The sequence below is a fragment of the Abramis brama genome (genome assembly GCF_963993115.1).
Source record: "Abramis brama genome assembly, chromosome: 19".
In the NCBI taxonomy this organism is placed as follows: domain Eukaryota; kingdom Metazoa; phylum Chordata; class Actinopteri; order Cypriniformes; family Leuciscidae; genus Abramis; species Abramis brama.
Window position 1 is genome coordinate 1,922,433 of NC_139981.1, and position 22,889 is coordinate 1,945,321.

Genomic DNA, 22,889 nt, shown 5'->3' on the forward strand with positions numbered 1-22,889 from the left:
GCAAGTCATCTTTGATTGTCGAGTCGCAAGTCATCTTTGATTGTCAAGTCGAGTCGCAAGTCATCTTTGATTATGTCGAGTCGCAAGTCATATTTGATTGTCAAGTCGAGTCACAAGTCATCTTTGATTGTCAAGTCGAGTCGCAAGTCATCTTTGATTATGTCGAGTCGCAAGTCATCTTTGATTGTCAAGTCGAGTCGCAAGTCATCTTTGATTATGTCGAGTCGCAAGTCATATTTGATTGTCAAGTCGAGTCGCAAGTCATCTTTGATTGTCAAGTCGAGTCACAAGTCATCTTTGATTATGTCGAGTCGCAAGTCATATTTGATTGTCAAGTCGAGTCACAAGTCATCTTTGATTGTCAAGTCGAGTCGCAAGTCATCTTTGATTATGTCGAGTCGCAAGTCATATTTGATTGTCAAGTCGAGTCGCAAGTCATCAAATTTGGGACTTGACAAATCATAAAAATCCGTAAAGACACGTGACATCGATGTGACTTGTAATGTCTCAGCAGCGTCTTAAGTTTGCTTATGAGCTGCGATTTCTCTCTCGAAAAACCACGCTTGTGCATTTTTTTTTCTCTGATTCGATAATAAACTTGCACGTTACGTACCGTTTCAAAAGGCGAACGACCTGTATCGATGTCAGCATCAATCCCGGGCAGTGTTGCCAGATGTACGATAATTATCGTATTTGTACGATAATTTTGACCTCTGAACGATGTACGATCAATAATGGAAAAAATCCTATAATGTACGATAATTTCAGAACTGTGTGACACTTCAAATGATGGTCGTTGTAATAGGGCTTCTCATTGATCTAGCTGTGGATTTTACGTCTACCGGGGGAAGAACGTGTAGAGAGAGGGAGCGAAAGACCTTGCGTGTGTGTGCTAGTGTGCCTCACGAAGCGCATGTAAGGACCCAACCAATCAAATGTAAGTGCGGGCGGGCTTTTATCTATAGCTACTCCCGAACCGAGGCGAACCGCTACTCACACAGAAGGCGTTCTGGCAATTTCACGCTGTGTGAAAGGGGCTTAAGTCAAGTCATGCGACTCGAGTCCACCCCTGCCACACACACACACACACACACACACACTAACTTGGCTGTTTCAGTTATGTTTCCCACTGTCAACTAACATCTGTGTCTATGCAGTAACTTTAATAAGTAGGCCTACTTTTTAAATGTTAGAGCTCATATAGTGTGACCGCTAAACCCGGACTTTAGTACATGTACTGAACATGTGGTATATTAGTATTGCTAATCTTTTGTTAATACAGTAACACAAGCAATATAATCTGCATCAGCGTAACAGTTTTAAGGGAGGAGCGCAAGCCTCACTCGGACACGCGCTTACTCTTCAGCCAGTCAGTCTCTCTCAGGCAGCTTCAGGTTCGGTTCGGGTCTGGAAATGGGTCGGCAGGGGCAGAGATGGTCAGTGTGGATCCTGCTATTCGGATTGTCAGTGTCTGTTAGCGGGATAACACGACAGGAACTTTTTCCATTCGGGAGGAACGCTGGCGACCAGTCTCTTAATGAAGGGAGCGATGAGACGCACGAGATCACTCTGGAAAAGCCCGTCACGTTTTACGACGAACAGTTCAACAAGATTTACGTGAGTGTTTCAGTTATTAATCATATTCGCTTCTACTGTACTGTGATACATCTGATTCAGATACATTATGACCCTAGAACAACATACATAAAATTTAATTGCGTTATATTAATGCGTTATGTTCGTAAAATTGCCCTTCAGGATGCAAGTTACCTTGGTGCGTGTGTATATAAACTATAAAAAAGCTCTAAAAAAAGTTGTTAAATCCAAATTTGGGTCAAAAAGTGACAAACCCAACCGTTGGGTTAAATGTTTATTTAAAAAAATTAATCTAACTGTTGGTTTGTCCATGTTTGACCCACATTTGGGTTTAAACAACCCAGCATTTTTTACACACACATATTTAATGCATACATGCATACATACACACATTTAATTTATACATATACATACATACACACACGCATATGTATATATATATATATATATATATATATATATATATATATATATATATATATATATATATATATATATATATAAAATGCATACACACAAATACACACACACACACACATAAATATATAATACACACACACACACACACAGCTGTCCAGTGGCAACATTATATGTGTCTACTGTTTGCAGATCAGTCAGGGTGTTTTCCAAAGAGAAAAGTATTATAGGTTCACATTGCAAACGCTTTGCTTTTTGTTTTTGCCATGTTTTCTTGCCATCTGATTTTATTGACAGTGCAAGTACAAGTACAATAGCAGCAGATTTGGCAATGAAACAGGCAACACACACAAACAGCTCATTATCCTCCTCCTAAAATAGAAATGTGGTGTTCCAGTGCTAATTGAGTAACAAATCATTTAACAAGGTTTTGAAACAACTTGAGTTATTTCAGATTTGCTTACTGAAAGCTGGTTTATTATCCAGTCGACTGATCTGTCACTATTAATATAGTATGCGGAGTGCAATTTATTGTTTTGGCATTTTATACAGAATAGATGTTATTTTATGCATGCAACATATGCAATGAGAACAAATGTAGGACAAAGATGTGCTTTTATTCACTGAGAATTGAGTGATTGATTGCATTGATGAATCATTAACTATTAGAGTAGGAATGTTTATCTCAAAAGTGTGAGTGATTCTGTAGTTAAAATACTCCAGACACATTCCTGCATATGTGTATTGATCGGGTGGATTGACTCACGGACCGTTTTAGATGTGGTTGGAGGACTCGTACATCTTTATGGAGAATTTTCTCAGAGGACTTGACTAACAATAACATTCATAATTACAATCCCTTGAATGCTTCCTTTCCCACAGGTTTCCTTTGCCAATTTCCTTTCCAGGACAAGCAATTCTTTTTGAGCTGTTGTGGTTCTCAACATGAACTCTTTTTATTTGAGCAGAATACATTGCATCTTTTCATAACATAACATAACATTTCTGTTGATTTGTAGTTGACAAAACTCCAGTGTTTTAGAGCTGATTATGAATGAATGGCAAAGTCACAAGAAGGAATGAGATGTTTCCTTCAGGATTTATAGGATCTCCTGCTGAATAAAAGTGCATGTGTTTGTAGCATTCTGACAACATCTGGAAATGCAGTCAAAGCACGCACATCTGTTTTAGTGAGGTGTTGAACAGTCATTGTGCAAACGATTAAAACGTGCATTGCATTCCTCATTAAACCGCTAAAATTTTTACTTTTCTTCATTCATTCTTAACTACAATCTGCACTCATGTTAAACTTTTTTTAAAACGCTTGTTTTTCTCAGATGAATATGCTGAGATGATACTATTTAATTTCCAAAAAGGTTTAAATACAGTCCCTGTGCCTGAATGTAACCCTATATATTATGCATTATGCCTTTAGCACACACTTTTATCCAAAGCAACTTGCAGTATGTGAACATATATTGACGTACAGAGTATTCTTGAAACAATACCAGGATGACCCACCCGGAAACCTCTTTGAAAACAATCATTTTGTAATTCTCTTGGGTGACGTTGTGGCACAGAAACAACATGCTTTAGCCATAATACCGGATCAGTGAATCTGGTTAAGAATAAGACCATGATTAGGCCTTTTAATTTGTCTGGTTTTACTTTGTCTTTGCTGAACAGGCTTTGAGGATTTTACTATCAGAGTAACAAAATATTTGACGTTATAGTCTGGATTTAGAGACACTAGAGACTTTGTCTTCTTTGATATCCTATTATCTACAAAAGTCACACATCAGTTTAAAATGTGCATTTTGTTGTAATTTGTGTTACATTGCATGTTCAGAGTGTTGTTTTAGTTTAAAACAAATCGTTTCTGTGTTTTTACACTGTGTGTGTGTGGGTGTTCAATGGACTTTATTCCCTAAACCATCACAAACACACACTCAGTTTCTGTTGATTTTAGTGCACATTTGAGTATTTACTCTTTTAAAGGTTACTTATTTTATTTTGATAGAAGTTTTAAAGGTTGTAGTAGCATGAGAAAAATTGGGAACTTATATAGCCCTTTTCTACACACGTAAATATGTATGTACTATTTATTATTACTACTATTATTATTATTCTTTTAAACATTCTTAAAGGGATGGTTCGGAGTAAAATCAACCGAGGGTCCTTTGCACCATGACCTCGAGCCAAACACCCCCAGAAGCCTTTATTCCCTTGGTTGAACATTATTAAAGTTAGAGCTTATTTAGAGAGATCAGCCGGATGGTTTAGTGCAGGCGCTAATGGATCCAAGGCTGTATCTGGTAAATTACCCCACTAATAATGCCCAGAATGGTACCAAACTTCTACAGTAGTACACATAGGTTCTGTACTCATAAAACGAGGCATTGGAAAGTTTGTAAGTACATCAGGAGTTTATTTAAATAACACTTGCCTGACGGCTCATGCTACCGCTAACCCGGACGTCGACGTCAAAAGTCCTGGCAGAAAGCGATGCATAAGGATGTAGTGTAACGACGCCCAGTTCCAGGAATGCACTAATATTTTGTTGGTAGTACCAGTTTGCAACAATTTTTGTTAACACTTTGGAAAAAATAATAATTCGTCGTTACACTACATCCTTATGCATTACTTTTTGTCATAGGTTGATTTTACTCCCTTTTACTTGGTTGATTGAACCATCCCTTTAAATCTATTATTTTTATTATTATTATTCATTATTGATTTAAAAAAATAAAAAAATATATATATATCTTTTAGCTATTTTGTCCAATAGTTTTATTTTATTCTACTTAATTTCCATCTTCTGTTTTCTCTTTCCAGACAGATGCTGTCAACTATAGAGATCATAAGTTTGACGACTTCAGATTTTGATTAAATTATTCAATTCAATGAGGTTATACATTGAACACTGGGGTTCTTGACTCTCTTGATGGTTGCATAATACTTTCACTGTAAAAAAATGTTGCTGCAATTAGTAATAACAACTTAAAATTTGTTGAGATAACTTAAATATCCAACTTAACTAACCTAAAGTTAATTAAACTTAAATTTCTAAGTCAAGTATGAAAACTTACTTTTTTTTAAAAGCTGAAACAACAAGTATATTTACAATTTACAAACTTTTATTTTAGATGCGATTAATCGTGATTAATCGATTTGACAGCACTTGTTCAAAAACATTAACGGAGCAAAACATCATTGTGTTCTGGTATTTTAGTTATGGTTATTGATTCCCATCATTAGTATCTTCTTATGCAATATTAGTATTACTATTATATCTCACATCTAGATCAACACCAATGGATTTGCTGCCCTGGAGAAGCCGACAGGAGAGTCAGAGTACCTGGGCAACATGCCGGCCAGTTTTAAGATGATCGCTGCTCTTCAAGGTGACCTGGACACCAGCGACGGCGTAGGAAAGGTCTTCTTCCGGCAGGACTCGAGTCCTGCTCTTCTCCAACAGGCGGCCGATCACATCAACAGAGCCTTTCCCGAGGATGATACGGTGAATCCCATCCACGCGCTGGTGGTCACATGGGTGGATGTGGCCTATCATAGGGCTGAGAGCAGAGGAGACGGCCTGGAACACACCGGAAGAGTGAGGTTCAGTTTATTTGTGGGACGTTACAGTAATTTTATCATGCACTTTTTAAATTGTGACCCTGGATCACAAAAGTTGCACAGGTATATTTGTGGCAATAGCCAACAATACATTGTATGGGTCAAAATTACCGTTTTTTCTTTTATGCCAAAAATCATTAGGATATTAAGTAAAGATCATATTCCATGAAGATAATTTTGTAAATTTCCTACCATAAATATATAAAACATTTATTTCTGTGAGTGAATGCTGCACAATCGTGAACATAAATGGACAAATTTAAAGGAGATTTTTTCAATGTTTTGATTTTTTTGCACCCTCAGATTCCAGCTTTTCAAATAGTCCTATCCTAACAAACCATACATCAATCTTGTATTGTTGTTAGGCTACATAACACACACTTGCGTAGAGTGTGTTTTGAGCATAAGAATAATACATCATATTATGAATATCAATGCATGTATCAAACTCGCTCACACACAGAGATCACATTCCTATTCCTTATTTTACAGTTTAAATATAAAAAAATTTAAGTTGCAGTAAATGCACGATTTTAAGGCTTCATCTCGTAGATTGTATTTTGAATATAAATGGCTGAACTCTTTCACTTCTTTTTAATATAAAGACAAGTGGAAAAACTCCTGTGTTACTTTAGTGTAATTAAGTTAATTAATTAAGTGTTTAATTGCGATTAATCGCATCTAACATACAATTTTGGACTTTATTCTTTAAACCATCATAAACTTCAACTCAGTTTCTGTTGAATTTAGTGCACATTTGAGTATTTACTCTTTTTATATAAAGGTTTAATGGAATAAATTAGTCCTTTTCTACACAAGAGTGTGCATTTTTAAAATTAATCTAATATTAATTATTAAAATAATAATCATTTTAATATATTTATTATTTTATTTTAACAATTTTGAAATTTTGAAATATATATATCATTTTTATTTTATTTTTAATCCTTTTGTTGTTTTTTATTTTTCTTAATTTTTATATCTATTTATATTTATATGTAGGTATCGTTTTTTGTTATTTTTAATTTTTAGTAATTTTATTTAAGTACTTCAACTTAAGCTAAATGAAAATGTGAAAGGTTACAATAAAATAAGTTTTTTAATCAAATCATTGACTCTAATTGAAAATGAATGACTTCTGACGCCATGGATTCAATTGATAGTATAAAAATGCGTTAATAAATCATGTTGTTTAACCTCACAGCGAAATACGTTTCAACTGGTCATTGCTTCTGTGGAGACGATGTCGTACGCGATACTCCTGTACCCGAGAGAGTCGATGCAGTTCACGAGCACAGGCAACGGCTTCACAATGCACGCCGGCTTCAGTAAAGGACAGGAGAGATACTTACTCTTCTCCAAGAGACAAGGACCGTACTATCGCATCACAGACGACACCGAGGCATCGGTCAGGAACTTAGCTGAGTAAGTACGGTTGCGGTTTGTGTTGGTCTCATAAGGATGTCCCAAATCTTTTTCTTCTGTGAAAATGTAAACCAGACATTCTGACGAAGCTTCACGCCATTTTTCCCCATACAATTAGATTATATTGACCATGTCTCCAGCTCCAAAAATGACCAGGAAACTCCATAATGCTTCTTAACTTCAAACTGTTATTGAACTGAACTGAATCAACACTGAACTGATTTCAACTGAATAATGACTAGAGCTGCTTTACATTAGAATTGAATTCTATTTGCATTGTTGATCATCATTATTTTCCTGTTTATCCATGTTTTTGAAACAATCTGTATTGTATAATGGGCTTTATAAGTGAAGTTGACTTGACTTAAACTAATCATAAAAGTAGTCCATGTGACGGATCTGTGTAGAATGAGATTTGAGAGGAATGACGTCTATTCCTCACATAAAACTTTATATGACGTGCAGTTTAGAGTTTGAGTCGTATCAACTGCAAGAAAATGAATTTCTTCATCAGCATTTTTTGTCTTGTTTTCCAGTACAAATATGCAAGATGCATTTACTTGAGATGCGAAATAACTTCAGATATTAAGTCTTGTTTTTTTTTTGTGTGTGAAAAATGTATCAAAATTAAGGGAGTTTATGCTTAAAGTCCCCCTGTAGTCAATAATTTTATCCCTTAAACGTTTCTTCCTTGAAAAAAAAAAAAAACCTTGAATGTAACTCGACACCCTTGCCTCATTTAGTATACGTGGTTCTATGAATATGCAAATGAGCCCCGCCTCCACTCACTCACTCAGCTCAGAGATCCACTGGTTGACGATCACACGTTGATCTGATTGGTTACAAGGTAGTTTGTGACGTCAGAAACACAAGCGATTTCAAAGCGTGTTTTTGAGACTGTCTTTGGTTCACTGCAGTTTTAAGTTGTTACTTTTATTGAGCCTTATGGTAGTTTTTGCACTTTTTGGAGCTTGACAGAAAAGAACGATATGAAGATTTCTCCATTTATGTCCCACAGAAAATAAATAACAGTGTTAATACTAACACTTTCTATTCTATAGAATTCTATATTCAAATGTTTTATTTTTTACATGTACTGAGTTAGACTAAACTGGGAAGGGTCATAGCACTTGCATGTTGTTGTCCTGTTGTTAGTTTGACAGCTTTTATAGTTCTCCTCATTTGTAAGTCGCTTTGGATAAAAGCGTCTTCTAAATGATTCAATGTAAATGTAAATAATGACTGGATTTAAATTTGTAGGTGATTTAATAATGTGTCAATGTACTTTGAGCACGTTTTCCCATACTGGTGTTGAATGTGTTTTCCAGGCAGACTAACTCCGGGAAGCGCGGCGTTTGGGTCTTTGAGATCGGTACGTTCCCTCACTTCACGAACGTCGCCCCTGGAGAAGTGACAGATTTTCCCCCGGATTCCCACACGTTCAGGACCGCAGGAACACACAACCAGCAAGTCCAGGTCTATCCCGATATCCAACAGGAGAACCTGGATGGAGTTTACCATCGTCCAGAACACCCTCCTCCCATTCAAGTGCAAACGGTTCAGTTCAGGCCTCAAGATCCCCAGGTCGTGGAAATCGAGAATGAGGACATCGAGGTGGATGGTCAGCATGAATGCTTTATTTACTAGAATAATGAACAGCTTTGTTCTTTTCTTGAGCCCGAATGACTCTTATTCTTTGCGTACAGTATTTACATACAACTCCGGGGAATGTGGCGGGCACAGATGCTCCAAGTTTGGCGAATGTAATCGGAGTGGACGATGCTGCCAGTGTAAGCCTGGATACTACGGCAATGGGATTCAATGCGTACCTGATGGTAATGTCTCTATCTAATGGACTTCAGTTCAGTTATTATTGCTTTCATTTCTATTATAGAATTGTTTTCGTATGATGGGTTATGATCACTGACAGCCTGTGCAACTGTGAATATATACAGTACTGTATATAGATTTAGGACAGCAAAATAAATTAGACTCTAAAAAATGTTTTGTTAGCTGAATCCCTTTGAGATAAAATATTGTTTTATATGAAAAAAATCGTGGGACCAGCATTCCACAGGCCAACATCAACAACCTGATCAACTCTATGCGAAGGAGATGTGTTGCACTGCGTGAGGCAAATGGTGGTCACACCAGATACTGACTGGTGTTCGGACCCCTCCAATACAGTAAAACTGCACATTTTAGAGTGGCCTTTTATTGTGGCCAGCCCTAAGGCACACCTGTGCAATAATCATGCTGTCTAATCAGCATCTTGATATGCCACACCTGTGGGGTGGATGGATTATCTCGGCAAAGGAGAAGTGCTCACTAACACAGATCTAGACAGATTTGTGAACAATATTTGAGAGAAATAGGCCTTTTGTGTGCATAGAAAAAGTCTTAGATCTTTGAGTTCAGCTCATGAAAAATGGGGGCAAAAATCAAAAGTATTGCGTTAATAATTTTGTTCAGTGTAGTTGCTGACATCAAAGTCTGTCATATTTTGGGACAAAACATGAATCTGTTACTTGAATACAATATTAAAGGGATAGTTCGCCCAAAAATGATATTTAAGCCATGATTTACTCACCCTCAAGCCGTTCGAGATGCATATTTCAATCTTTTTTCAGACGAACACATTTTCAGTTATTTTAGAAAATGTCTTAGATCTTTCAGTGGTTATAATGTGAAGCAATGGGGTCCAGCAGATTCAAGTCGCAAAATGTGCATGCATCCTTCACAAAAATAATCCATCCGGCTCCAGGGGGATAAACGAAGGCCTTCTGAGGGTAATCCGTGCAGTTTTGTCGTAAAAATATACATATTTAAAACTTTATAAACGAAAATAACTGGCTTCCGGTGGCGGTCGGCGCGCGTTCATGGAGATGAATGACGTCGTGACGTAGAGCGAACGTAGAGTTTTGTTTTGCTCTGCTCTCTGTCACGTTCGCTCTACGTCACGACGCTTCCTGCGTTACGTCCTATGTCATATGCCAGCAACCATCTCCATGAACGCGCACCGACCGCCACCGGAAGCCAGTTATTTTCGTTTATAAAGTTTTAAATATGTATATTTTTATGACAAAACTGCACGGATTACCCTCAGAAGGCCTTCGTTTATCCCCCTGGAGCCGGATGGATTACTTTTGTGAAGGATGCATGCACATTTTGCGACTTGAATCTGCTGGACCCCATTGCTTCACATTATAACCACTGAAAGATCTAAGACATTTTCTAAAATAACTGAAAATGTGTTCGTCTGAAAAAAGATTGAAATATGCATCTCGAACGGCTTGAGGGTGAGTAAATCATGGCTTAAATATCATTTTTGGGCGAACTATCCCTTTAACCCCATGTTCCTTTTTCCGTTTGCTGTTTTTCCTCTTCAGTCTATCTCATCTTAATCATATTTTTGAGTCTATGCCATTTGTGGTGATATTAGTAGATGTCAAATTTGAAATGTATCAAAGGACATTTTTGTTACTTTTATACAGATTTGGTACTGTTGAGTCCTGAGAAAAGCCTCGGTCATAATGAGATCTGAACCATCTTTCACAGGGATCCCTCAGAGGAAGAATGGTAAAGTGAGCGGCAGGGTGTTCGTGGGAAACTCGCCGGTGCCGGTGGACTTCGCCAGTAACGATCTCCACTCGTATGTGGTGGTTAACGACGGCAGAGCGTATGTGGCCATCAGCGCCATCCCAGCGATCGTGGGCTTCTCTCTTCAGCCGCTGTCGTTCGTCGGGGGGGTCATCGGATGGGCTTTTGCACTTCAGCAGCCAGGCTTTAAGAATGGCTTCAGCATCATTGGTGAGATTTTCATATAGTGAGAAGTCTTTGGTGGTGGTTGAGGAGATTCCCACTTCCATATGTAAAGTGCTATATAAATGTGACAAATTATTGTTGTTATAAGTCGTCGATAAAATCCATCTCACTTTAAATGGTAGTGTTATATCAAATGAAAAGAAAATGTAAATTAAATGTTATTTAGATCAGGGGGTTTTCTATGGAAGCTTGTTTCCATCCGAATAAAAAAATCAGAAAGGTTATGATGACTTTTTATCTCGCAGTCCTGACATTTTTAATGTACCACAATTCGGATTTTATAACTCGCAATTGCGAGTTTATATCTCACAATTCTGAGAAGAAAAAAAAGTCACTCACAATTCTGACTTTTTTCTTGTGTGAAATGGAAGTTATAAAGTCAGAATCGTAAGATAAAAACTTGAAAATACCTTTTTTATTTATTTTTTTTCACGGCGGAAACAAGCTTTTTCAGTGCTAAGGGGGTACATGGAAAAAAACCCCAAGATTAAATAAATATATTTTTAGTAAATTAATTAGTAAATAATTGAAAATATGATTACAGTAAACAAATAAATAAATAATGCATCTAACAGTACGATACTATAGTGAGTAGGAAAAAAACCATAACATTGTGTAATATGAACTAAATGATATTATAAATATATATAAATAAATAGCTGCCTTTTAAATTTTAGATTTGGGGTCCATGGCATCTAAAAGATTTAAAACCCCAGATTTACATAAATAATTAGATGTATTTTTTTCATAGAGATTCCTCATAGGTAATCCTTATTTTCTATTATGAAATATACATATGAAAATGTGTATCTGTCATATCTGCACTGTCTAAATAACATCTAACAACTATTTTCACTTAGTGCAAACATCCTCTATTTAACATATAGCGTATTGAGAGGGTGCAGAAAGATCCAGATCAGTTTCAGTTCAAGCCAGAATACAGCAAATATTTCTTACGACACCATCCCATTTAAAATCAATTCAGCAAACTCTAGTGTGTAAACACTCTTTGCTTTGACACATTGGTTTGAGTTGAAATGTTTGATGGAATCCAGCCTCACACTCCCATCTCTCAGGCGGAGAGTTCAAGCGTCGGGCCGATGTGACCTTCCAGCCGGGCGGAGAGAGGCTGACCATCTCTCAGGAGTTCAAAGGCATCGATGAGCACGACCACCTGATGGTCGACACCAGACTCGAAGGAAAGATTCCAGAGCTTCCTCAGGGAGCCAAGGTTCAGATCGACGCCTACAACGAGATCTACCAGTACAGCAGCAACTGTGAGTCAAACATGCATGATTTCCCATCATTCACAGCACAAGAATGAGAAAACATACAGATAAAACTGAGTCATTGCACCTCAGTTTGCAATAGTGCTTAAAGAGTAACTAAACCCTAAAACAACTTTTTTTAGTTAATGATCTATAAGACTGGGGCTGTAGTTGTGCTGTTCATTGACTCGAGTAAATGTTTTGACATTTGGCTATAAAGTGTTTTAATTCTACAATATGTGACCCTGGACCACAAAACCAGTCACAAGGGTCAATTTTTTTAAAAATTGTGATTTATACATCATATGAAAGCTGAATAAATAAGCTTTCAATTCATGTATGGTTTGTTAGGATAGGACAATATTCGGTCGAGATACAACTATTTGAAAATCTGGAATCTGAGGGTGCAAAAAAATCAAAACATTGAGAAAATCACAATAAAGTTGTTCAGTTATGTTTGCGATTGTGCTGCATTCACTCACAAAAATATTTTTTATATATATTTATATATATTTTTTTATATACTCTGTCTCCGCTGGGGGTGGAGTCAGGCTCTGACCAGAGGTTGAGTTACCCTTTAAAAGCATCAGGAGAAAAAGAGAAAAAGAAATGCATGCATTTCTATCTGCAGTACCGTTCAAAAGTTTGGGTTCAGTAAGATTTCTTTTCTGCAAAGATGCATTAGATTGATCAAACGTGACCGTGAAGACACTTATAATGTTACAAAAGATTCTATTTCAAATAAATGCTGTTCTTTTGAAATAAGTCAAATAATCAAATAATCCTGAAAAATAAAATGCATCACTGTTTCCACAAAAATATGAACTGTTTTCAACATTGATAATAATCAGAAATGTTTCTTGAGCAGCAAATCATCATATTAGAATGATTTCTGAAGGATCATGTGACACTGAAGACTGGAGTAATGATGCTGAAAATTCAGCTTTGATCACAGGAATAAAGCACATTTTATAATATATTCACATAGAAAACAGCTGATTTACATTGTAATAATTTTTCATAATTTTCTACAGTGTTTTTGATCAAATAAATACAGCCTTGGTGAGCAGAAGAGACTCACATTAAAACATTAAAAAATTGTGTTTATTATTTTTCCTTTATTCAAGTCCTTTTGTGAAGCCTATGGATGCATGTGTGTCTCTTCCTGTCAGTGATCTCCTCTTCATCGACACGGGAGTATGTGATCAGTCATCAGGACGGTTCGACCCAGAGCAGAAGCTACAGCATCAGAGAAACCATCACGTTTCAGGGCTGCCAGCACGACGAGCCCGCCAGAGCCACGCCGTCCACACAGATGCTCAGCGTCGACCAGGTGTTCGTCATGTACGACGTGGACGAACAGCTCTTGCGTTATGCCATGACTAACAAGATCGGAGACATCAACGGTGAGGGATGATCCGAGAAAATATTTACCCACTGTCAAAAACACCTGAGATTTTAGGCTATTTGGCATTTATTAAAGTGTTGTTTCAGACTAGCGGAAAGAAAATGATCTATTTATCTTTCACAGAGCGAGTTGTTCATTTAACATTCGCCTTTTATGGCTGTTGACAGTTTTTTCTGATTATAGAGTGATTAAAAGGAGATATCCAAAATGTAGAAACCTTTAATATGTCAACAAAATCACACAATAAAGTAATGTATGACACCAACATTTTAGATACCAGTGAAAATTCACAATTCTCTATTCCAATTCCGATGCCACAACTAAAATTCCTAGCCTAACTAATATTTACATTTACATTTATTCATTTAGCAGACGCTTTTATCCAAAGCGACTTACAAATGAGAACAATAGAAGCAGTTAAACTTACAGTAGGACAACAATATGCAAGTGCTATGACCCTTCTCAGTTTAATCTAACACAGTACATGTAAAAAAAAAAAAACATAGAAAATTTATAAATAGAAAAGAAGAGAAAGTGTTAGTATTACTGGATCAAGTGCTGCCGAAAAAGATGCGTCTTCAGCCGTTTCTTGAAAATATTAATTTAATACATTATTAAAAGTTAACAGTCAGTAATAAAATGAGAACAAATAATCAAATTACAAGCAAAAGCACAAATAAATACAATATAACAAAGAGACAAATGAAATAAACATTGCTTTTCAGGTAGGTCTGACAGTAGTTTTCAGGAACAGAAATGTAATAAAGTAAGCAAATGTAAAATTACATTGCATAGTCTTCACTAACTACTTTATTAAAGTTATTCAGTCAAGAGCAGTGGGTGATATATTATTTGTCCTTTGTTTTTTGATTAACATTAAAAACACAGACAACAGCAGGAATATTAGGCTGCTGTCACTTAAAGAGTGAATGGACTGATACTGTTACACATGCGTTTACTTTCTCAACTGTTTACGTTCACTTAAGACACTATCAACTATGTTTATTAGGATAATTGGTATTTTTGACATAATTTTGTGTGAATTTGTCAGCTCAAGTGCAAGGAGACGTGAAAGAGAGTTTGATTTAGTATTCGCACGCTGTCTGAGACGAGCTTTCTGGGCGCGCGACAGATGTTAGCGCACAACACTTTCCACGCTGCGTGCGAGTAACGAAATGAGCTCCCTTTTGCGTCTTCTTGCGCTTGAATAGGGCCCTATAAAATCCGTTTTATTTTTTCCCAAATTCCATTTTTTTCCGTTTTAATTTTTGCAAATTCCTTTTTTTCCGTTTTAATTTTTGGGAATTCAGGTTTTTTTACCCTTTACTGTTGCTTTAGTCGTAAAAAGAGTGTGCTTTTAATGTTAATGATTAAAATGTACACAAATAAAATAGGAATGACCTTAAATTTATTGAGGTAACAAACATCACATTTACTGCAATGTGCAACATAACATAACACTAATGCAACATAACACTGCACTCTAAGTACTTCAAGTAACAACAAAATATATATGGTTATGAGCTTTAAACTGTCCAGTAAAATAAATTATATTAGTTTATCTAAGTTTAAATAAGTGCTCCATTAGCTTTTTCTTTCAAGTAAAAAAAATAGGACCAAAAAACAAAACTCTCAATTTCAGAGTTATACATAAAGTACCTATAAGAATCATCTTTTCCATACAGTACATTTAAAGTGCATCAAAAACAAGGCAAAATACAGCAAGTACTCCCTGAGTTATGAAATTAAAGTTGACTTTGTCATCATGTAACAGCCAAAAACATTTTATCAAAAGTTAATTAAACAAGTATTCAAGTTGTAGGACTACTACTGAGGGCTTAGCGACGAGTTTCTTAACTTTTTCGGCGACGAAAGCAGAGCCGTGGAGAGCCGCTTCGCCATGCTTTCATTGTTTTGAAGGGGGAGGGGGAGCTGCAGTGATGGGAGGGGTTGTGTCGCCCAGATTAGCTTCCCCCGGTCTGCATTTTCCCCAGACATACGTTCTTCTCCGAATCAAAAATAGAATTTCATTCCAAATATGTAAAATTCCGCGAAATTCCGCGTTAATTTGACAATTCCGCGATTCCGTGATCGTGGAAATTATAGGGCCCTACTTGAATATTAAAATTGGCAAAGCTTAAATATTTGACATTAAACATTTGAAGTGTCAGAGTTTTGGGTGAAAAGACTTTTAATGGAGGGACAGAAATCTTTCAGGTTTCATTAAAAACATCTTCATTTGTGTTTTTGAAAGTAAACGAAATACTTGCGTGTTTGAAACGACACGAGGGTGAGAAAACGATGACAGCATTTTAATTTCTGGGTGAACTATCCCTTTAAATTCAGTGTATATTCATAATAGTTGATTCTTATATTAAATCCACAGGTGGACAGACGGAAGAGAACGCTTGCTTCACCGGGAGACACGGCTGCGATACTAACGCCGTATGCAGACCCGGACAAGGAAACCAGTTCACATGCGAGTGTGCCACGGGCTTTACTGGAGACGGAAGGACTTGCAATGGTACGGTGCTGTGGGATATTACATCTATCTTTAGTGTATTGTTTCAATTATAACCATTTCCTATTTAATTTTCCTTCTAAAACGGATTTCCCTCCTAATTTTCTTCATGAAAGTAGAGCTTGGCTTCCTAAAGGGGGTCGTTTCCAAAGCAATCTTCTAATCAGACGTCAAAATTGTGTCTGTCTACCTAAATAATTCCCCCAGACCTCTAAGGATGTGACCCATCCCTTGATGCTTAGAGGAAATTGCACAAAAACAGGACAGATGTTATCTTAAAAAGATGCAATTATGAGAACCGATGCTATCATCGTTAGTGATCCGTGGGAATGTGACTATGAGGAAGTCTGTTGTTTATAATAGCATTAAAGTGGTCGTGGAAATACTCACTAAAGCCCGTTTCAGCAAGTCTAGTTTGTTTTCCTTTTCTCATTAGACATCGATGAATGCAGGGAAACCCCTCAGATCTGTGGGCCGAACGCCGTCTGCAACAACCAGCCGGGGACGTTTCGCTGCGAGTGTCAGAGCGGCTTCCAGTTCGCTAGTGATGGACAGACATGTGTTGGTATGTGAGTCAGTACATGTTTATGTCTGTTTGTGTTCATCATCATCTATATTTGTTGACAAAATCCCCCTCTATAAAGCTACATTCAGTCGATTTGCATCATAAAATGTCCACATTGTAAAAATATCTAACGTAATGGTCCAAACATAATCTAAAGAAACCATGGACTGGTTTCACAGACAGGGCTTAGATTAAGCCAGGATTAGGCCTTAGTTCAATTAGGACATTTAAGTGCTCTTAATAAATGTGCCTTAGAAAAAATAAACATGACTGCCGTGCATCTTGAGATAAAACAATGGCACTGATATATTTTAAGTTGCTTTCAGTTAAAACTGATCAAACATGCATTTTAGTCTGAGACTAGATTTAAGCCTCGTCTGTGAAATGGGGGCATAAGACTTGATTTTCATGGGGAAAATAAAACAAATCGCATTTGTTTTTCCAAGACAAGATTGGGATTAAATGGAAAGCAATTGGATATTTAAGTCAGAGTCTCTTACTTCTGATGTTTCTGAGAAGAAAAAGACCCCAGAAGAAATTCCCTTTAGAGGATGTCGCTCATCTTAAGCTCATTATCTCTCATTATTTCTCATTATCTCTCATTATTGAAGCCTGTAGCTCTTGTAAACCGTAGATGTCAATTTTCAATTGACAATTTAGAATACTTTACTGGCCTGATTGTAATGACAAGAAAAATAAATATACAACATAGCACCTTATTTTAACACAATTCATTGTTATTGTTAAGTAATGAATAAAATGTGCTGCTTTATATATTTTTTTATAAACATGTATTTATTGAATTTTAACAGTTTACAAGAATACATGTTGATACATTTAACAAAGCATATAACAGTCAAACTATAAAAGAATCTATAAAAGAAACTATAAAAGGAAAAAAAAGAAAAAACTGGATAACGACATTATATAATCATACACAGCTTAGGAGGTATCGACAGTTAGGGACATATCGCCTTCAAGTTTCCAGAGTTTCCTCGACTTCACAGTTCTCCAAGAATGCGGTTCCAGATCTCTTTGAATTCGGCTGATTTCTTTTTCACTGTGCATGTTAACTTTTCAAGGATAAGGCATGCTGATAGTTCTTTCAGCCAGCGACCAACAGAAGGGCTCTTGACATCTTTCCATCAGAGAGAAATCAAGCGTCTAGCTTGTACTTAAACATAAGTCTGTAATTTTCCTCTCTTTGCGGTTTAACATACAGTCCTTTGGATACAAATTAAGAATGCAAAGTGCAGGATTGTCAGGCACTGGATTTAAAGGGTTAGTTCACCCAAAAATGAAAGTTCTGTCAGTAATTACTCTCCCTCATGTTGTTCCAACCCCGTAAGACCTTCGTTCATCTTCAGAACACAAATTAAGATATTTCTGATTAAATCTGAGAGCTGTCTCACTCCTCCATAGGCTTCTAAAGATGTTATAACTTGCTGGTCCAGAAAATGCATTAAAGACATCGTTAATATAGTCCAAGTGACTACAGTGGCTCAATCTTAAGTTTATAAAGCGACGAGAATACTTTTTGTGCGCAATATAAAATAAAAAGAAAATGGATATCTCGTTGATTTTAAAATGTATGTGAATACAATAGCAGCTCAGATCCTTTGATGAGAAATGTTTGGGTTAAGATTGAGATCTGTGACTTTTGAATACAGACTTTGAGACACTTTTGAGATCTCTAAAGAAAATGCATGTGAGATTACTGGGCTCTTCTTCTCTAAAACATCTAAGAAGCATCTAGTTTGCTCTCTATTTAATCTCACTGCAGTCTAGGAGAATCGAGATCGAGATATTTAAGAGATCTCTTGTAGGATTTCTGTGGAGATATTCAGACACTCCCGTTTCAAAATCTGCCTAATAAACTTTCTGAATTAGATTAAAATAAACTGGTTTTATTGTGTTGTCCTGTAGAAGTGCACCGTCCCGTGGACCCGTGCCGCGCCGGCACTCATGACTGTGACGTCCCTGAACGCGCTCGCTGTAGTTACACCGGCGCATCCTCCTACATCTGCTCCTGCTTGCCGGGATTCATGGGAGATGGACGAAGCTGTCAGGGTGAGTTACTACTCCTCTGTTCCAGCTGTCTCTACCTCTCCATACCAGAGACACTTTAATTTATAAGACAAGAAGAATGCACACCATTTTATGCGAAACAGTACTAGTTGACTAACGAGTTTCATATGCATTTTTACAGTTGCATTCATCTGTGCAGTAGTGGTCATGTTTAGGTGCATGATGAAACTGTAAATTAGCGATAAATTAATGTGTTTCTATTTTTCAGCAGATATTCGGCTGATAAACTTGCCTGATTGATCAGACAGGTTTGATTGATCCATTGATTTATTCTGCCTAACCATGTCTGATCAATGGATAGTGTACATTTCTAGTTTTAAATATTTGTAATATTTGTATTAAAAATTGTTGATGTTAATATTTGTTAGAATTTAGCAATTTTGTCTTCAGAACTTTGCTATTATAAAAATTCCGTTAATATCTGCAAATCTTCATTAGTTGTCAGAGAAATGTAAAAAGTTTCTATAAATCAGTATTTTGCTCCTGATAAGTTCATTATAGATATGGTTGAGCACTTTATGTTGAGTATAAATGACTTGACGTGATGTGAATGCATTTGACCTCGGTGTGATTATCAGCTGAGAGGGAAGACATGAGTGGGAAGAGACAGAGCCCTCAACTTCTGTTTCTTAATTTATCTGCTTTTTTGCACTTGCTTTCCTTTTACATTTAACTCAATCAACATTTAATTTGGTTTATTATTTCAATATAATACATTTATTTAATATGTAAATGAATTTAAATGTAATACATTTATTTTATATTTAAATTCAATAAATATTATTCATGTATTAAATATATTATTAATAAATATATTATTTATGTATTAGTTTTTTTTATACTAGAGGGCAGTTGAATGCTTGAATCTGTTCTAAGGTGTGCCATTATTTTCAGGGAAACGCACGGCTAAAGTAGTTCCAGCAGGTCTTGACCGCATTACAGCTCCATATCACTGCGCCAAATTTCAATTTTTATTATGTATAAGCCACTTTGGATAAAAACGTCTGCAAAATGAATACATTTTTGTCAGTGCTGCTCTGACGATTTTATCACTAAAATAACTTAGCAACTTTAAAGCTACATGACATTTCTCACTAGCGAGGTAATAACGGCGCTGTTCTTGAAGCAGATGAACTTACAGTTTCACTATTATCAGAGACGCAGCTGCAAACATTGTTGAGACGCACAGACTAAATGTGAGGGAGAGAGATTAAGCGTGTGTGAATATCTCTCTCTCTCTCTCTCTCTCTCTCTCTCTCTCTCTCTCTCTCTCTCTCTCTAATAACTGCATTAATATCTACATTAGTATTCTATCAGTGGCTCAAGCCTCCGTCACTATCTCTAAAATGACGTTTTGGAATCAGCAACGGAGGCTTGGGATGAGATGTGTAAGAAGTTAGTCCTTCACACCAGAGCATTTTAAAGACAAAAACCTGACAAATGTCTTGAAATACAACATCTGAACAATGTCTTGAGGTGTGGTAACCGTAGTATAAGCGGAATAATCTGCTCCGCTTCACGACGTGGCCACATGACCACATGACCACCTCAGGTGTGCATTATTTTCTAATAATTCAATGGGCCGTAAATTGTTCCTTACTTATTAAACATTTAACTGTGCTTATCTGTCATGCAAATGAATCTTAATGGTCCTAAAAATGGGCGTTTCTTTCTTTCAGACATAGACGAGTGTCAGGTGAGCCAGTGTCATGAGAATGCCGTTTGTTTCAACACACCTGGATCTTTCACCTGTCAGTGTAACGCTGGTTTTTATGGCGACGGATTCCGCTGCTCTACAGGTAGATCCAGCTTTAAATGAGGATCAGTTCTGCCTTTTGGTTTTTATCACATGGAGTCAAAGGGCCCTATTTGAACGATCTAAGCGCATGGTCTAAAGCGCAGGGTGCAAGTTCACTCAGGGCGTGTCCGAATCCACTTTTGCTAGTTTAACGATGGGAAAAATGGTCGACGCTCCCGGTGCATGGTCTAAAAGGGTTGTCCCTATTCTCTTAATGAGTAATGGGTGTGTTTTGGGATTTACGTGAGTTAAACCAATCAGAGTCTCATCTCCCATTCCCTTTAAATGCCAGTTGCGCTCGCGCCATGGCAGATTCGCTATTTACATGGCGGAATTTGATAGTGGAAAAACCGAACGCGTCTCCAGAGCGCAAACGGATCTGCTCGTGCGCGAGGTTAAGGTGCGCCAGCAGATCATGTACGGGACAAGCCGGATTCCACCATATCTTTATGTACACAATAATAATCTTTTACATTGTAATCCTTTTATTTTAAATATTCGGTGTTTGTGTGCTGCTGTGCGTCCCTGTGTGATTAATAAGCAGAGTGTACGCGTGTTGTGGACCCGTCTATAGGCGCAAATTAATAACGCGTTCTTTAAATAACCAAAAAAACAAATATTGCGCCATTGACTTTAGACCAGCTTTCAGTTGGTCAATGGAGAAGTCTATTTCAGTTCCTCAAAATAGCAACGCACCAACAATGCGCCAGAACACTCCTCGTTTTCAGACCAGCATGCCCATGGGCGCAAATGGATTTGCTATTTAAACAATGTGGCGCAGGACGTGAAAATGATAACTGCGTCGGACTGAAACTAGCAAAAAACACTTGCACCACGCTTGGCACTGCATTGCGCCGGGTGTAAAATGGGGCCCTAAGTGTTCTTCATTCTTGGCATATTTAGCGAAAATTCATTAGGTTTTTGCATGTTGTGGTTTGTACATCAGGCTTAAAGGATAAGTTCACTTCAGAAAAATAACATTTCTGCTAATTTACTCACCCCATCCAAGATGTTCATGTCTTTCTTTCTTCAGTCGAAAAGAAATTCAGGTTTTTGAGGAAAACATTCCAGGATTTTTCTCCATATAGTGACTTCAATGGGGTCCAACGGGTTGAAGGTCCAAATGTGAGTTTCAGTGCAGCTTCAAAGTCTCGACACGATCCAGCCGAGGAATAAGAGTCTTATCTAGACAAAGTAATTAAAAAAAAAAAAGTAAACATTTATACATTAAATGGTGCCACACATTACATAGTCACGGTGAAAGGTCACGCATGACGTAGGCGGAAGTAAAGACCTAGGGCCCTATTTTAACGATCTGAAACGCAAGTGTCAAAGCGCAAAGCGCAAGTACCTTTGTGGGCGGGTCTTGGCGCTGTTGCTATTTTCCCGGCGGGATAAATGACTCTTGCGCCAGGCGCAAATCTAAAATGGGTTGGTCTGAAGTAGCTTCATTATTCATAGGTGTGGTTTGGGCGTAACGTGAAATAAACCAATCAGAGCGTCATCTCACATTCCCTTTAAGAGCAGACGCGCTTTGTTCTAAAGCGGATTCCTATTATAACGGCGGATTTGCCAGACGCGCGCCAGGAGCGGTTCACAGCCGAGGAGAGCAACGCTCTTGTCAGGGACGTTTGGGATGGAGAAACCCACCCAAATTAACTTCGGTTAAAAAGGCGTACTAATTTGGGTAAATGTGTAAGCTAGATGTATGCTTTTATAATAAATTGTCTATCTATCTATCTATATATCTATCTATCTATCTATCTATCTATCTATCTATCGTAATAATGTATGATTTGCAAAAATGAAAACTGCTGCTTCTGTGTAGATGAGAATGCACACGCTACATTGATTATGGCCAAGCATGCGCCCTTAAAATAGCATATGAATAACATGCGCAACGCGCCACTGACTTTAAACTATTTTTTTCCTGGTTAGTGGCGCAATTGTTTTCTAAATCTGCAAAATAGCATGAAGGAACGTTTGCGCCGGAACACGCCTCCTTTTTTGCGCTGAACCGCCCAGGGAGCGCAAGTTCATTCCCTAGTTTAGCGACGTGCTTCTGTGGAGGGAAAAGCGCGCTTTGCGCGGGTGCAAAATAGGAATGATACATGCGTCAGTGTACAAAGTCAGTTGCGCTGGGTGCAAGATAGGGCCCCTAGTGTTTACAAAGCGAACGTGCAAAGACTAAGTCAAACGCCATTTACAAAAAAAATCAATAAAAATAAAAGGTAAAACAACGATGTCGGATGATTTTGAAGTTGAAGGAGAGATTTTTGCCCTATCCTACATTTTCCACCTACGTCAGGTCACCGCCTGACCTTTCCAACGTGATTACCGGT

The 22,889-nt window shown here is 37.3% G+C and overlaps 1 protein-coding gene across 1 annotated transcript in view; it reads left to right on the forward strand.

The window, feature by feature from the left end:
• Positions 1 to 995: 995 nt before the first annotated feature.
• Positions 996 to 22,889, forward strand: part of nid1a (nidogen 1a) — a 38,532-nt gene continuing 16,638 nt past the window's right edge. Inside the window, exons 1-12 of the mRNA XM_084092376.1 lie at positions 996 to 1,617; positions 5,318 to 5,626; positions 6,854 to 7,074; positions 8,403 to 8,695; positions 8,781 to 8,909; positions 10,633 to 10,884; positions 11,976 to 12,176; positions 13,340 to 13,573; positions 15,962 to 16,099; positions 16,533 to 16,661; positions 18,588 to 18,731; positions 20,429 to 20,548. Coding sequence (XP_083948502.1) covers positions 1,414 to 1,617; positions 5,318 to 5,626; positions 6,854 to 7,074; positions 8,403 to 8,695; positions 8,781 to 8,909; positions 10,633 to 10,884; positions 11,976 to 12,176; positions 13,340 to 13,573; positions 15,962 to 16,099; positions 16,533 to 16,661; positions 18,588 to 18,731; positions 20,429 to 20,548 — 2,374 coding nt within the window. The 5' untranslated portion in view covers positions 996 to 1,413. The remainder of the gene's footprint in view (positions 1,618 to 5,317; positions 5,627 to 6,853; positions 7,075 to 8,402; positions 8,696 to 8,780; positions 8,910 to 10,632; positions 10,885 to 11,975; positions 12,177 to 13,339; positions 13,574 to 15,961; positions 16,100 to 16,532; positions 16,662 to 18,587; positions 18,732 to 20,428; positions 20,549 to 22,889) is intronic.